Source organism: Drosophila mojavensis, unplaced genomic scaffold (assembly GCF_018153725.1).
Source record: "Drosophila mojavensis isolate 15081-1352.22 unplaced genomic scaffold, ASM1815372v1 contig_72, whole genome shotgun sequence".
Classification (NCBI taxonomy): domain Eukaryota; kingdom Metazoa; phylum Arthropoda; class Insecta; order Diptera; family Drosophilidae; genus Drosophila; species Drosophila mojavensis.
In genome coordinates, this window is record NW_025318897.1 from 1,543,437 (window position 1) to 1,556,234 (window position 12,798).

At 35.6% G+C, this 12,798-nt stretch overlaps 1 protein-coding gene across 5 annotated transcripts in view; it reads right to left on the bottom strand.

Annotated features, from left to right (window-relative positions):
• LOC6586704 (ran-binding protein 16) overlaps positions 1–12,798 on the bottom strand; it is a 40,533-nt gene that overhangs the window by 4,588 nt on the left and 23,147 nt on the right. For 2 of the 5 annotated variants that reach the window (XM_015160275.3, XM_002012278.4), the window contains 12 exons: positions 10,866–10,965; positions 10,595–10,810; positions 10,391–10,537; positions 9,656–10,335; positions 9,311–9,603; positions 9,095–9,248; positions 8,630–9,035; positions 8,430–8,568; positions 8,287–8,364; positions 8,160–8,221; positions 516–655; positions 322–441 (listed from right to left, as the gene is read on the bottom strand). In XM_015160275.3, the coding sequence (XP_015015761.1) occupies positions 322–441; positions 516–655; positions 8,160–8,221; positions 8,287–8,364; positions 8,430–8,568; positions 8,630–9,035; positions 9,095–9,248; positions 9,311–9,603; positions 9,656–10,335; positions 10,391–10,537; positions 10,595–10,810; positions 10,866–10,965 (2,535 nt within the window). Of the gene's footprint in view, positions 1–321; positions 442–515; positions 656–8,159; positions 8,222–8,286; positions 8,365–8,429; positions 8,569–8,629; positions 9,036–9,094; positions 9,249–9,310; positions 9,604–9,655; positions 10,336–10,390; positions 10,538–10,594; positions 10,811–10,865; positions 10,966–12,798 lie in introns of those variants that run through there. The other 3 variants (XM_032733352.2, XM_044009393.1, XR_001448868.3) reach the window with 3 other exon arrangements.

Below are 12,798 nucleotides of genomic sequence, written 5' to 3' on the forward strand. Positions count from 1 at the left end.
ATAGTCAGATAGAAAAATACTCCACCAAAATTTTAGTTAAAGCTTAAACAATTTTGATAATCGGCAAACTGAGCGATAAATATGAGTTTTTTTTAACAAATTCGAAATACGCGTACAAGACACGGACTTACAAAAATATTCTTATTCTCTTCATATATTCGGACGGTTCGGACTAAATCGACTCGATTTGTCGACCTGATCAAAAATATTTTGTGGGATCTGTTACGTCTCCTTTTGCTTTTTTCATACATTCAAACATACAGCATGTATAACGGTTCATAGTTTAAGGTTTAAAATTTCATAAATTGTGTTGCTTCTTACTTTTCTTTGTTTTTACTGGACACATTACGCTCAATACCAAGCATCAAATCTTCAAACCACTGTGCCATCGTCTGCTGCTTTTCGATGGGTTGTCCACGTATAATATTTTCTTTCAAAGAGCTAAAGAAATAATAATAATTATTAAAATAATTATCAAATCAAAAACATTATTGAAATTTTTATGTTTTATTTACCGATAAAAATCTTCGTAAAGTAATATAAGTACCAATAATGGGCGAGACATGGACCATTGGTTTCGACAATCTTCAGCCAACACATTGTTTAACAGTGAAGACATCATGTTCTGTAGCAACTCAGAATTTAGTTCAACTACCTAATAATATTAAGTAAAATATTCAAATGTATGAATTTTAATTAAATATTTATTTAATAATATATTATCAGTACATTGGTTTTGTGCAATGTCCGTCTGTCCGTCTGTCCGTCCGTCCGTCTGTCCGTCTGTCCGTATGAACGCAATCTATTTCGGCGCTTTTGAAGCTAGAGACTTGAAATTTGGAACACATACTCGTGTATATCTCCGATTTATAAAGTGTTAAAATTTTCCCGATCCCCCCACTAGGGGCGTGGCAAATCGGAAAATGCATTTTCTGATATACCAGAAATCATGTTAGTTACGGAGCTAGAAAGTTAAATTTGGTATGTAAGTCCGCGTCGACCACCCAAGATCACGAGCTATGGCGGATATATCTCCGCCCTTTGGGGGCGTGGCAAATCGGATAAAACTGTATCTCCTAAAGTTGTAGAATGCTGAAATTTTGCTCGTCAGCTAATGTTATAATTCTATAAAGTCTAAACACAATATTATAAGTCTACGCCCATCAGGGGCGTGGCAAATCAGACCTAAAGATATAAGATATATGTATAATATATATATAAATAATATATATAGATATATATTCTGCTATATATTGGACACTATTGATGCCAGAGACCTCAAATGTTGTATATATACTCGCGCTGATCACCTAAGACCAAAAAGCTTTGTCGGATATACATATGTCCGCCCACAGGGGGCGTGGCAAACCGCAAAAGTTTATATCTCCTAAAGTATAATAGCAAGAAGGTTACAATTTAGATAGTTAAGTTACCAGTAACCTCATCTATCGATGACCCAAAAGTAATTTTTACGCCTCTTTAGGCGCGTGGCATATCGAAAAATACCCTGTAATTTTCACATTTTTTGAGGGTAATCTTTCAAACTTTGCAGTTAGTGTACCGTTATCACGTTCTTAGAACTGACCAAAAATGAGGTGTCTAAGCCCAGTAGGGGCGTGGCAAATCGGAAAAACCTGTATATTCTACAGTATTAGAGCGAAACTTAACTACTATATTGTTGATGGGATGTGAATGAGTATTCCGCAGTCGGTAACGCCCGAATGCAACGTTCCTACTTGTTTTCTATTCTTTACTTTCGCAAAGAATGCGTGCACTTATTTTGCGTCATCAGATTAGCGCAATTGTAATTATCTTGCTTATTTTGGGAATTACACTCACCAAATTTTTTGTGAAGCTCAAAGTACTCAATATATGGGTAAAGAAACAGTTTTATCTTTGGTTGAAAATCAAAGATTGGGGCATACTTTGAATCTGGACTATGCTACCATAAAATTGGGAAAACTATGGAAAAAACTATATAAGCGGCAATAATCAAGTGATTTCAGATGGAAATAGAAGAGCATTAGTTCGGGAAGCTTCGAATTCCCACGAATCAACCACCAAGATTAGGGGTAAAATCGTTGTTAAGACGAGCTTTTCAACGGTCCAAAGAGTAATTAAGAAAGTTAATTACTTAACGAACCAGAATAAAAAAAAAATACATGGAGTGGTCGCCATCCTCACTTGACATTAATATCATTGGAAACGTCTGAGGATGGTTGGTCAGGAAAATATATGAATCCATTATAGTATAGTCCTTGAACAACTTTATATTTTTTATCGATAAAAATATCGGGATGAGTTATCGATTTTTAATGATAAACTCGATATCCGCGCTGTAATTACGGACATTAAAAAAAAATTAAGTCTCTAGCTCTTATATCTTCGGAAATCGACGCGTTCAAACATACGGACAGACGGACAGGGCTATATCGACTCAGCTCGTCACCCTGATCAAGAATATATATACTTTGTGGGGTCTGTCACGCCTCCTTCTGCCTGTTACATACATTTCAACAAAATCATTATACTCTGATTTCCCATTGAAAATGGGTTCAGGGTATAAAAAAAAAGCACTATGCACTACTAATATTACTTAAAAATAATAGCTTAATATACACGTGTTATTTTTGGTCATTTACATAAATAAATTGAATTTATCGCAGGGAGCGCTAATCTGATGACCAAATTTTTGTTAAATTTCAAAAATTATTCGCATATGCACACATACACATGCATATGGACTATCTTCATAAAACTTTCAGATTATGAATATAACATAGATATGCATGTATTTGCCAAAGCACAAGTCCCTAGTATTTGAAATACGCCTTTTACAAATGTGAGGGTGAGGGGGTGAATTAGAGGTGGGGGGTAAATTTTGACAAAAACCGAAATTGTATAAAATGCATTTAAGTATACATAAAAATTTGGAGATATAAATTTATTACTGGTTTTCGATAATGTTTTTAATGGATAATAAAATAACGGGGCAAGCTATCGATATTTAAAACAAAATTCGATATGCGCGTGCTATACACGGACCTAGGAAAACAAATTTCAAGTCTCTAAGTTTTATATCTTCTGAGATCGACGCGTTCAAACATACGGACAAACGGACAGAGCTGAGTCGATGCTCGTCACCCTGATCAAGAGTATATATACTTTATGGGGTCTGCCACGCCTCCTTCTGCCTGTTACATACATTTAACAAAACCATTATACCCTGATTTCCCATTGAAAATGGGTTCAGGATATAAAAATTTAAAAATGAAGCTCTGATGGTTTAGCTTTTATTCAGCTTTGAGATTGAGTGTAAAGGGGGTGCTAACCTGATGACGCGCAGTGTATTACAAAACCAATATAGCCAGATTTCCCATTTTCAATAGATACGGGATTATATCCCGGTATTAAAGTATTTCGACAACACATTGCAAAAACTCTAACCGCGTGCTGAGAGAGCTAACGATATCCATTATATTTTTTAGAGAGAGCAAACATACTAGGCTTTAAGTGACCAAAATATCGCATTGATGACATGACTCATTATTTTTCTATAATTATTTGCATGGCGGATTATCATTATTTGGGTGGACAAAAGTATTTTGACATTAATATTTATTAAATAAAGTGAGACAAAAACTTAACAATGCTAATAGTAACAAAAATAATAGTAAATAAGAATTAAACCCTCCTTTAATATATGCAAGCGTCTAGGGATCGATCTAACCAAATTTTGCAATGCTTGTAATGTTGGGCGTTCTTGATAAGTCTAAGCTACGTTTTACTTTTGCGTAAGCCTACACATTCTCTATAATATTGAGATCAGAGCGCTGAGGTGGCCAACCATATGTATTGACTTCAATATTCCCAGAAAATTCAGTTATAATATGGACCTTGTGGCATGGAGCATCGTCCTGCTGCAGTATATATGATTTTCCAATGAGCCGGTAACCGGAATTCCATGAGTGGTCATTCAGGACACGTAAATAATTATCCCTCTTAATTTTTTCATTAATTAATATCAAATTGGAGAGGCTATTGACACATGCGAGCTCCCAGAGCATTACCGATTCTTCACCACGTTGGTACATAGGCCTCTTTTTTTGCAAATATTCTTTGGCAACCTGCTAAAACTGTTTTTTTTTTTTTTTTTTTTTTTTTTTTAAATCCAGGGTTCTCAAAGGAACTATTGTCCATCCATAATACTTTTCCCCAGGAGAATTACGGCTTGCCTATGACGGTTTTAGCAAAAGATACCTTTTTAGTTTATTTTATAGTGATATTAAGAGTATTGGCAGATCTATAACGTAGAAAAATTGGCCTTCTTTCGCCGACTTGTGATAGTTTTTCTGCTTATTAATAATTTCTGATTATTTTTGAGTTTGATCGACATGACTTTTAGGAAAATCTATTTCGTCGCTATTGAAGCTAGAGACTTGAAATTTGGAATACATACTCGTGTGTATCTCCGATTTATAAACTGTTAAAACTTTCCCGATGCGCCCACTAGGGGCGTGGCAAATCGAAAATTGCATTTACCGATATGCCAGAAATCATATTAATTGAAGAGCTAGAAAGCTCTGGAATATAGATCCACATCGACCACCCAAGATCACGAGCTATGGCGGATATATCTCCTCACATTGGGGGCGTGGAAAATCGGATAAAACTGCATCACCAAGGGCCTTACAGCTAGAGCGCTGAAATTTTGCACGTCTGTTAATGTTATGATTCCATATAGTCTAAAGGCAACAAGTAAGAAAGCTCTAGTCGAGAGTCCCCGACTACGAGATCTCCTGAGCCCTTCGAGCTGTTTCAATCATTTTTCGCATCTTTCTGCTTACACAATACACACACACACACACACACACACGCCCGCTTATACACACAGGCATATACACACACATCATACGCACACACACACACACACACGCACACACACAGAGATACGCATGCACGCATAAACACGCAATGGCTGCAGTGGTGGCTTACTAAGGCAACTTACTTGCTCAATAACTTTTTTGAATGTAGTTTCTTCATGAAACTTTCAGATTATGATTATATCATGGATATGTATGTATTTTGCCAAAGCACAAGTCTCTAGTATTTGAAGTACGCCTTTTACAAACGTGAGGGTGAGGAGTGAATTAGGGGTGGGGGTTACATTGTGACAAAAACCGAAATTGTATGAAATGCATATAAGTATACATTTAGAATTTGGAGACTCTAGCTTTAGAGATGTAAGAGATAAAAATTTATTACTGGGTTTCGATAATGTTTTTAATCGATAAGAAAATAACGGGGCAATTTATCGATATTTAACGCTAAACTCGATATGCGCGTGCTATACACGGACCTAGGAAAAAATTTCAAGTCTCTAGCTCTTATATCTTCTCAGATCGAGGCGTTCAAACATACGGACAGACGGACGGACGGACAGGGCTAAATCAACTCAGCTCGTCGCCCTGATCAAGAATATATATACTTTATGGGGTCTTCCACGCCTCCTTCTGCCTGTTACATACATCTAACAAAACCATTATACCCTGATTTCCCATTGAAAATAGGTTCAGGGTATAAGAATTTATGTCTACGCCCATTAGGGGCGTGGCAAATTGGACCTGAAGATATAGTGATCTTTTTAAATTCTGCTATATTTTAGCCACTATTGATGCCAGAGACCTCAAATTTTGTATATATACTCGGACTGATCACCCAAGACCAAAAAGTTTTGTCAGATATATGTCCGCCCACAGGGGCGTGGCAAACCGCAAAAGTTGATATCTTCTGAAGTATAATAGCTAGAAGCTTCAAATTTAGATAGTTAAGTTACTAGTAACCTCCTTTATCGATGACCCAAAAGTAATTTTTACGCCTCTTTAGGCGCGTGGCATATCGAAAATACCCTGTATTTTTAATATTTTTTGAAGGTAAGCATTCAAACTTTGCAGTTAGGGTACCGTTATCTCGTTCTAAGAACTGACCAAAAATGCATTTTTTACAGTATTAGAGCGAAACTTAACTACTAAATTGCTGGGGATGGGATGTGAATGAGTATTCCGCAGTCGGTAACGGCCGACTGCAACGTTCTTACTTGTTTTTTAATGATTTCACTTTATCACATTGTTTGCACATAAGTTACCGAAAACTATGATAAAAAATTATTAAAGAGGACACCAAAAATAAATTTAACAAGTAAGAAGACTCTAGTCGAGACTGCTCGACTAGGAGATACCCTGAACCCTCTAATCTGATATTCTAATCAGTCTGCACTTCTTTTCGATACACATACATACACACGCACGTAGTAGAACGCGCTCTGCTAACTGCGCAGTAAGCAGCGACTGCGCTTGGGCTGCGCTGTAGTGTGGGCAACATTATAAGAATTTATTTGTTGAATAATTTAATTTCTAGATGTACAATCTTAATGAAACTTTCAGGGCGTAATCATATGGTGAAAATGTGTGTACATTCTAAAGCACACGTCTAGTACTTGAAATACGCCTTTTACAAAGGTGAGGGTGAGGGGGTGGATATAGGGGTGGGGGGTAAATTACAACAAAAATCGAAATTATATAAAATACATATAAGTCTACATTTAAAATTTGGAAGCTCTAGCTCTAAAGGTGTAGGAGATATAATTAAATAACTAGCTTTCGATAAGGTTTTTAATCGATAATAAAATATCGGGATTAGTTATCGATATATAAAGAAAAACTTGATATGCGTGTGGTATACACGGACCTAGGAAAAAAAGTTTCAAGTCTCTAGCTCTTATATCTTCTGAAATCGACGCGTTCATACATACGGATGGACGGACGGACGGACGGACGGACGGACAGGGCTAAATCGACTCAGCTCGTCGACCTGATCTGGAATATATATACTTTGTGGGGTCTGCCACGCCTCCTTCTGCCTGTTACATACTTTTAACAAAACCATTATACCCTGATTTCCCATTTTCAATGGGTTCAGGGTATAAAAATAAAAATATGTATTTTTGAATCCAAGCAAATTACCGAAAATGAATTTGAAAGGGAATATCAAAATACTTTTGTCTACCCAAATAATGATAATCCGCCATTCAAATAATTATAGAAAAATAATGAGGCATGTCATCAATGCAATATTTTGGTCACTTAAAGCCTAGTATGTTTGCTCTCTCTAAAAAATATAATGGGTACCGTTACCTCTCTCAGCACGCAGAAATAAGCGGTTTAAGTTTTTGCCATGTGTTGTCAAAATACTTTTGTCCTCCCTTGTATATAATTATACCCTGAACCCATTGAAAATATGTAATCAAGGTATAATGGTTTTGTTAAAAGTATGTAACAGGCAGAAGGAGGCGTGGCTGACCCCACAAAGTATATATACTCTTGGTCAGGGCGACGAGCTGAGTCGATTTGGCCCTGTCCGTCTGTCTGTCCGTCCGTCCGTCCGTCCATCCGTATGTATGAACGCGTCGATCTCAGAAGATATAAAGTTAGAGACTTGAAATTATTTCTCCTAGGTCCATGTATATCACGCGCATATCAAGTTTTTCTTTTTATATCGATAACTACTCCTGATATTTTATTATCGATTAAAAGCCTTAGCGCAGTCGCTGCTTACTCCGGAGTTAGTAGAGCGCGTTCTAATACGTGTGTGTGTATGTATGTATGCCGAAAAGAAGTGCAGAGTGATTAGAATATCAAATTAGAGGGTTCAGGGTATCTCCTAGTCGAGCAGTCTCGACTAGAGTCTTCTTACTTGTTTTTTAAATGAATTTCTATAAGATTATATCGATAATATCAAATTGGAATAATTTATCGAGTTTCTTAAAACAAACGCAGTTAACAGCGACTGCACTTGCACTGCGGTATGGGCAACATTATGAGAGTTTATTTGTTGAATAATGTTTCTTTTAGTGATTAAAATATTCCAATATTTAAAAGCACAAGAGTCTAGTACTGGAAATACTCTTTCATCAACTTGGGGGCGAATTGGGAGAATTACCAAATGTTCGTATTCATCAAATGGATATACACAGTAAGTCTGAAATCTTTAGGTTTTATAGTATTTAAATTTGGCTTATAAAACGAAATCAGTTTATCGATTATTCTCGATAAAAAGAAATGGGATGAGTTTCAATGGATTTAGAGTATAAAAATACACACCTTAAGAAATTGAGTGTTTTCTCGTGACAAACTTCGTAGCTTTTTATTTGGGAATGTTGAAGCTGCAACATAAATTTGGTTAAATAACACTGAAGACATATTTATTCACATTTATATTTATCTTTACTTTTTAATTGTAGCTGCTTAAATATGTACGAAACAATACTGTCCAAAATTGTACAGCAGCTTATGTAAATTGCCGAATCTGAAAGTTTAAAAATATAAATTAAATTAATAATAATTGTAAATGTAAAAACTAATTATGAGTACCTAACGCTGCAAGGCCCTTGTTCAAACTCTCCAATATATATACAAATGCTCGTGGTTCCAAAGCGGTAAGGTACGTTACATGATCTTGAGACAAACAATTTAACAAATTGTAATATGCCGATGCCAATTTTGGATACTCCTAATAATTTTTAGTTTACTTTATTTTCATTTCTTTATGTTTTTGTTGTTATAATTCTTACCAATAAATCACTTTGTCGTATAGAGAGAATAAGTTGGGCAATGATATCAAGTACGTTATGTAATGTATCATCACCGTATAATTTAAACACGCCACAGTTCACATAGTTCCCTCCAAGCGCATTTTTTAAGATTAAGAAGCATATTGATATCCCCTTCAATTTCATCGGGTAAAGTTGATCAGTTGTTACTTCTAGATGTAAAATACGATTGCCATATATGCAAATAAGTTTTGAAGCCTCACGAAAAAGTAAAATTCCCATAGGGCTAGACACATTTCCTGCTAGACGCTGGGTTCGACAATGCACTAATTCAGCAAATAGCTTTAACACAGGCGTAGTAATGGCAGGTTCATGAGCCCACAATTCAACTGCACGAAGCAGTATAGGTAAGTAATCCGTATAATAACTACAGGCAAAAATATATAAATAGATATTGAAATGAAAATATATAATGAATACACATACAGCCATTCAAAAAGCATTGTATATTGAATGCGAGCATTAAGCGGTAATGCTAGGCCGCGTAGGTCCCGAGCTAGCCCAATAATTGCCTTTTTGACCTCTTCATTAGGAAAGCATTTTGTATCCATTAACACATTTCCAAGTGATTCAAACTGATCTGTAAAATTGCATAATTTATTATATTCTTGATAATTAATAATAATTCAAAAATCGACTTACTTGTAAGCGGAGTAAGAAAATTATAGAAACGTTCTTCATCTTCTCCCAAATCAAACATTAGTAACCTACTTAGAGATGTATAAAACATTGTACGGCAACGCATTTCGTTCAGGGAAGAGCTCGTACCAAGAAAAGGAAAGTGTTCGCTTGTGTGATGTGTTAACATAAACTGTACTTCTTCTAGACGCGCTAATTTTCGCACTGAATTAAAATGCACAGAGAGATCGGATAATAAAACTAAAGTTTTTGTAATTATTTGCTCAGAGCGGCCCCAAAATTTAAGATTTGTAATACTGGAAGGGTTAAAAGTTATTAGCTATTACCATATTAATAGAAAATACATACATTTTGCGGTTAATAAAACTAAGCAACATTTGCTCATCATTTAGTCCAAAGACTTCGTTGAGTCGTTTATAAACAGTTGCCTTTTGAGCCTGATCACTGCTATGCATTTTACGAACTTGGTCTAAAAAGCTTAAAATGGCCAGTTCTAGCTTTTCGCAACCAGTTTGAGGTAGACGTGAGTCAGTTAAACTCATTAGCTGCAATACACGAATAACAAGCTCTGCATCCATATTATCGTGCTCATCACTGGTAGTAACAGAAAGTCTTCCAACAATAGCCGAACCAATTATGTAAACCAACCATGTCAGCTGTAACTCATGAACCGTAATATCTATGGGGCTTGAATTATGTGTCTGCAAGAGATTTTCGTATTCTCGGGCCTTTTGGTCGAAATGCTGTACAAGAAGATTGCAAGTTTTATTATATTCGCAGCGCTCGATTACCGATAACTGCTCAAGTTGTTGTTGCACCATACAAAGATCGTCTAATGGATCCTCCATATTATCACGTACAATCAACGTCACAGCATCTAGACGAGACTCTATATACGCCTTAATAACTTCAGGTGTGTACGTGCCAAGTAAGTGCGGATCCGGCGATTTCACATACGGTACTGATGCGACCATACGCTGCCATAAGGTAAGTAAATAGTGCACACTATTTGGAGCAAAGAGCCACATCTGTGAACATTAACAATGTCCATTTTTAAAAACTTACTACCAAAAATATACTCACATGTAATGATTGTACGGTAAACTTTGCTATCAATTCTATGGCTTCGGGGTAACAAGGAACGGCTATGAGCTCTCCAAGTTGGTAATTGGACTTCAAACGTGCTAGCAATCGACAAAATTCATGATAATTATCTGGATCGCTTAGACCCTGAAGTAAAAGTTTTTAAGTAGCACTGTTAAATATATATATATATAACTAACTTACATGCAAATTTTTGAGAATATTTTTGACACCTTCTACCAAATTTGTGAGAAATTTCGTTCTTTCTGAGTTACTAAATAAAGATCGACGTACGGATGTCATTTGTACTAGGCACGACAGTGAATAACTGGCTAAGCCATTTGGTAATATTTGATATAAGTCAAAAAATAATTTTAATGTGTTTGCATCAAGAAATGCAGGACGCCAAGCTGTTGGTATCTGTGAGTTGACGGATATTGATCATATTTTAATCAGCTTTTAAAAAGTAACTTACCTGGACATTGTTCATATCATCTGCTGACTCGTCGGTGGAACTACCAATAAAGTCGAAGCTAAGACAGTTCTTTGTAAGCCGCAAGACTTGTGTTATTAGCCTGTATAATAATTCATTCAAAATAATAGCATTCTAATAATAATAATATTTTCGAAGTATTTTTTACAAAGACAAATTATACTTATATAATATATTAAAACAAGTAAGAAAGCTCTAGTCGAGACTGCTCGACTACGAGATCCCCTGAACCCTTGGAGTAATAGCTATTTCAATAATTTTTCGCGTCCTTCAGCTTACACAAGAAACACGCACACACACACACATAAACACACACATTCACAAACATTTATACACACATACACAAACACATACACACACAAGCATAAACACGCATGGGCGCAGTGTGCGCTTACTATGAGAACTTAATTGTTTAATAACTTTTTTTGTGGATGTACGATGATTATAACATGGATATGCATGTATTTGCTAAAGCACAAGTCTCTAGTATTTGAAATACGCCTTTTACAAAAGTGATGGTGAGGGGGTGAATATAGGGGTGGGGGTAAATTTTAACAAAACCCGAAATTGCATAAATTGCATATAAGCATACATTAAAAATTTGGAGAGTCTAGCAATAAAGGTGTAGAGATAAAATTTTATAACTGGTTTTCGATAAGGTTTTTTATCGATAAAAAATATCGGGATGAGTTATCGATTTTTAATGATAAACTCTATATCCGCGCTGTAATTACGGACATTTTAAAAAAAATTTGAAGTCTCTAGCTCTTATATCTTCGGAAATCGACGCGTTCAAACATACGGACAGACGGACTGACGGACAGACAGACAGACGGACAGGGCCAAATCAACTCAGCTCGTCGCCCTGATCAAGAATATATATACTTTGTGGGGTCTGCCACGCCTCCTTCTGCCTGTTACATACATTTCAACAAAACCATTATACTCTGATTTCCCATTGAAAATGGGTTCAGGGTATAAAAAAGGTTAACAGTTGTTTGAAAGGTATAGTATATATCTCATTTTTGTTCAATTTAATCCAGAGTATTGAAGAGAATATTCCAGACTATGAAAAATAAAAAACAGACTTACATAAAATATTTGAAACGCATGAATGAATAAAAAATAACACATGCACACTAGAGGTACCAAACTATCGATGATGGGCTCCATCGATTGAGGACAATAGTAATTTCCAAACCATCGATAGTGGTCGATAGTCGCAATAAAAAACAGTGATTCTTAGCCTTAAAAATTTGAACTTAAATGAACACTTCAATTTTGTGAAATTACATTTTAAGATAAGAGCTGAATTGACTTAAAAGCTAAAACCTAAAAACTATTAAGTTATTTTTTTATTGTAGTGATCGATTTTTGTTGTCTGCAAATAAGTGTCTTTCACTCACACAATAAAAATAGAAAAAGACAGACAGAAATAGTTTCTGTCGCGTATGGTTTAGCTCGCTCGCGCTCTGAGCGAGACAGTTATTTCAGTTTTCGTTTCGCTCAAATCAAGCACTGATAGTTTGCTTGAGTTAAATGAATTGTCTTTTGCGGATGTATGGGTAATCACACGCGATTGTTGTGTTCTGTTCAGTGTTGCCAAATCAGCTTTTTTCCGCTTTTTTCTTTACTGATCAATTTATCATCATTTGTAGCGATTTATCGTGGTGTTTGTCATTGCAGTTTAATTAAAACTAAATAGTTAATTAGGTCAATTTTCTATGAATGAACCAACCGATAATAGAGTGGAACTAACTGAACTAAAATATGATTTATATTTTATTCAATATAACTTATATGAGCAAGAATATCGAACTTGAAATTCTCTAATAGATATTATAAACATAGCTCGCAAATAACTGTTCGTTGTCTGCAAAAAAGTGTCTTTCAGTGACACAGTCAAAAAAACTCA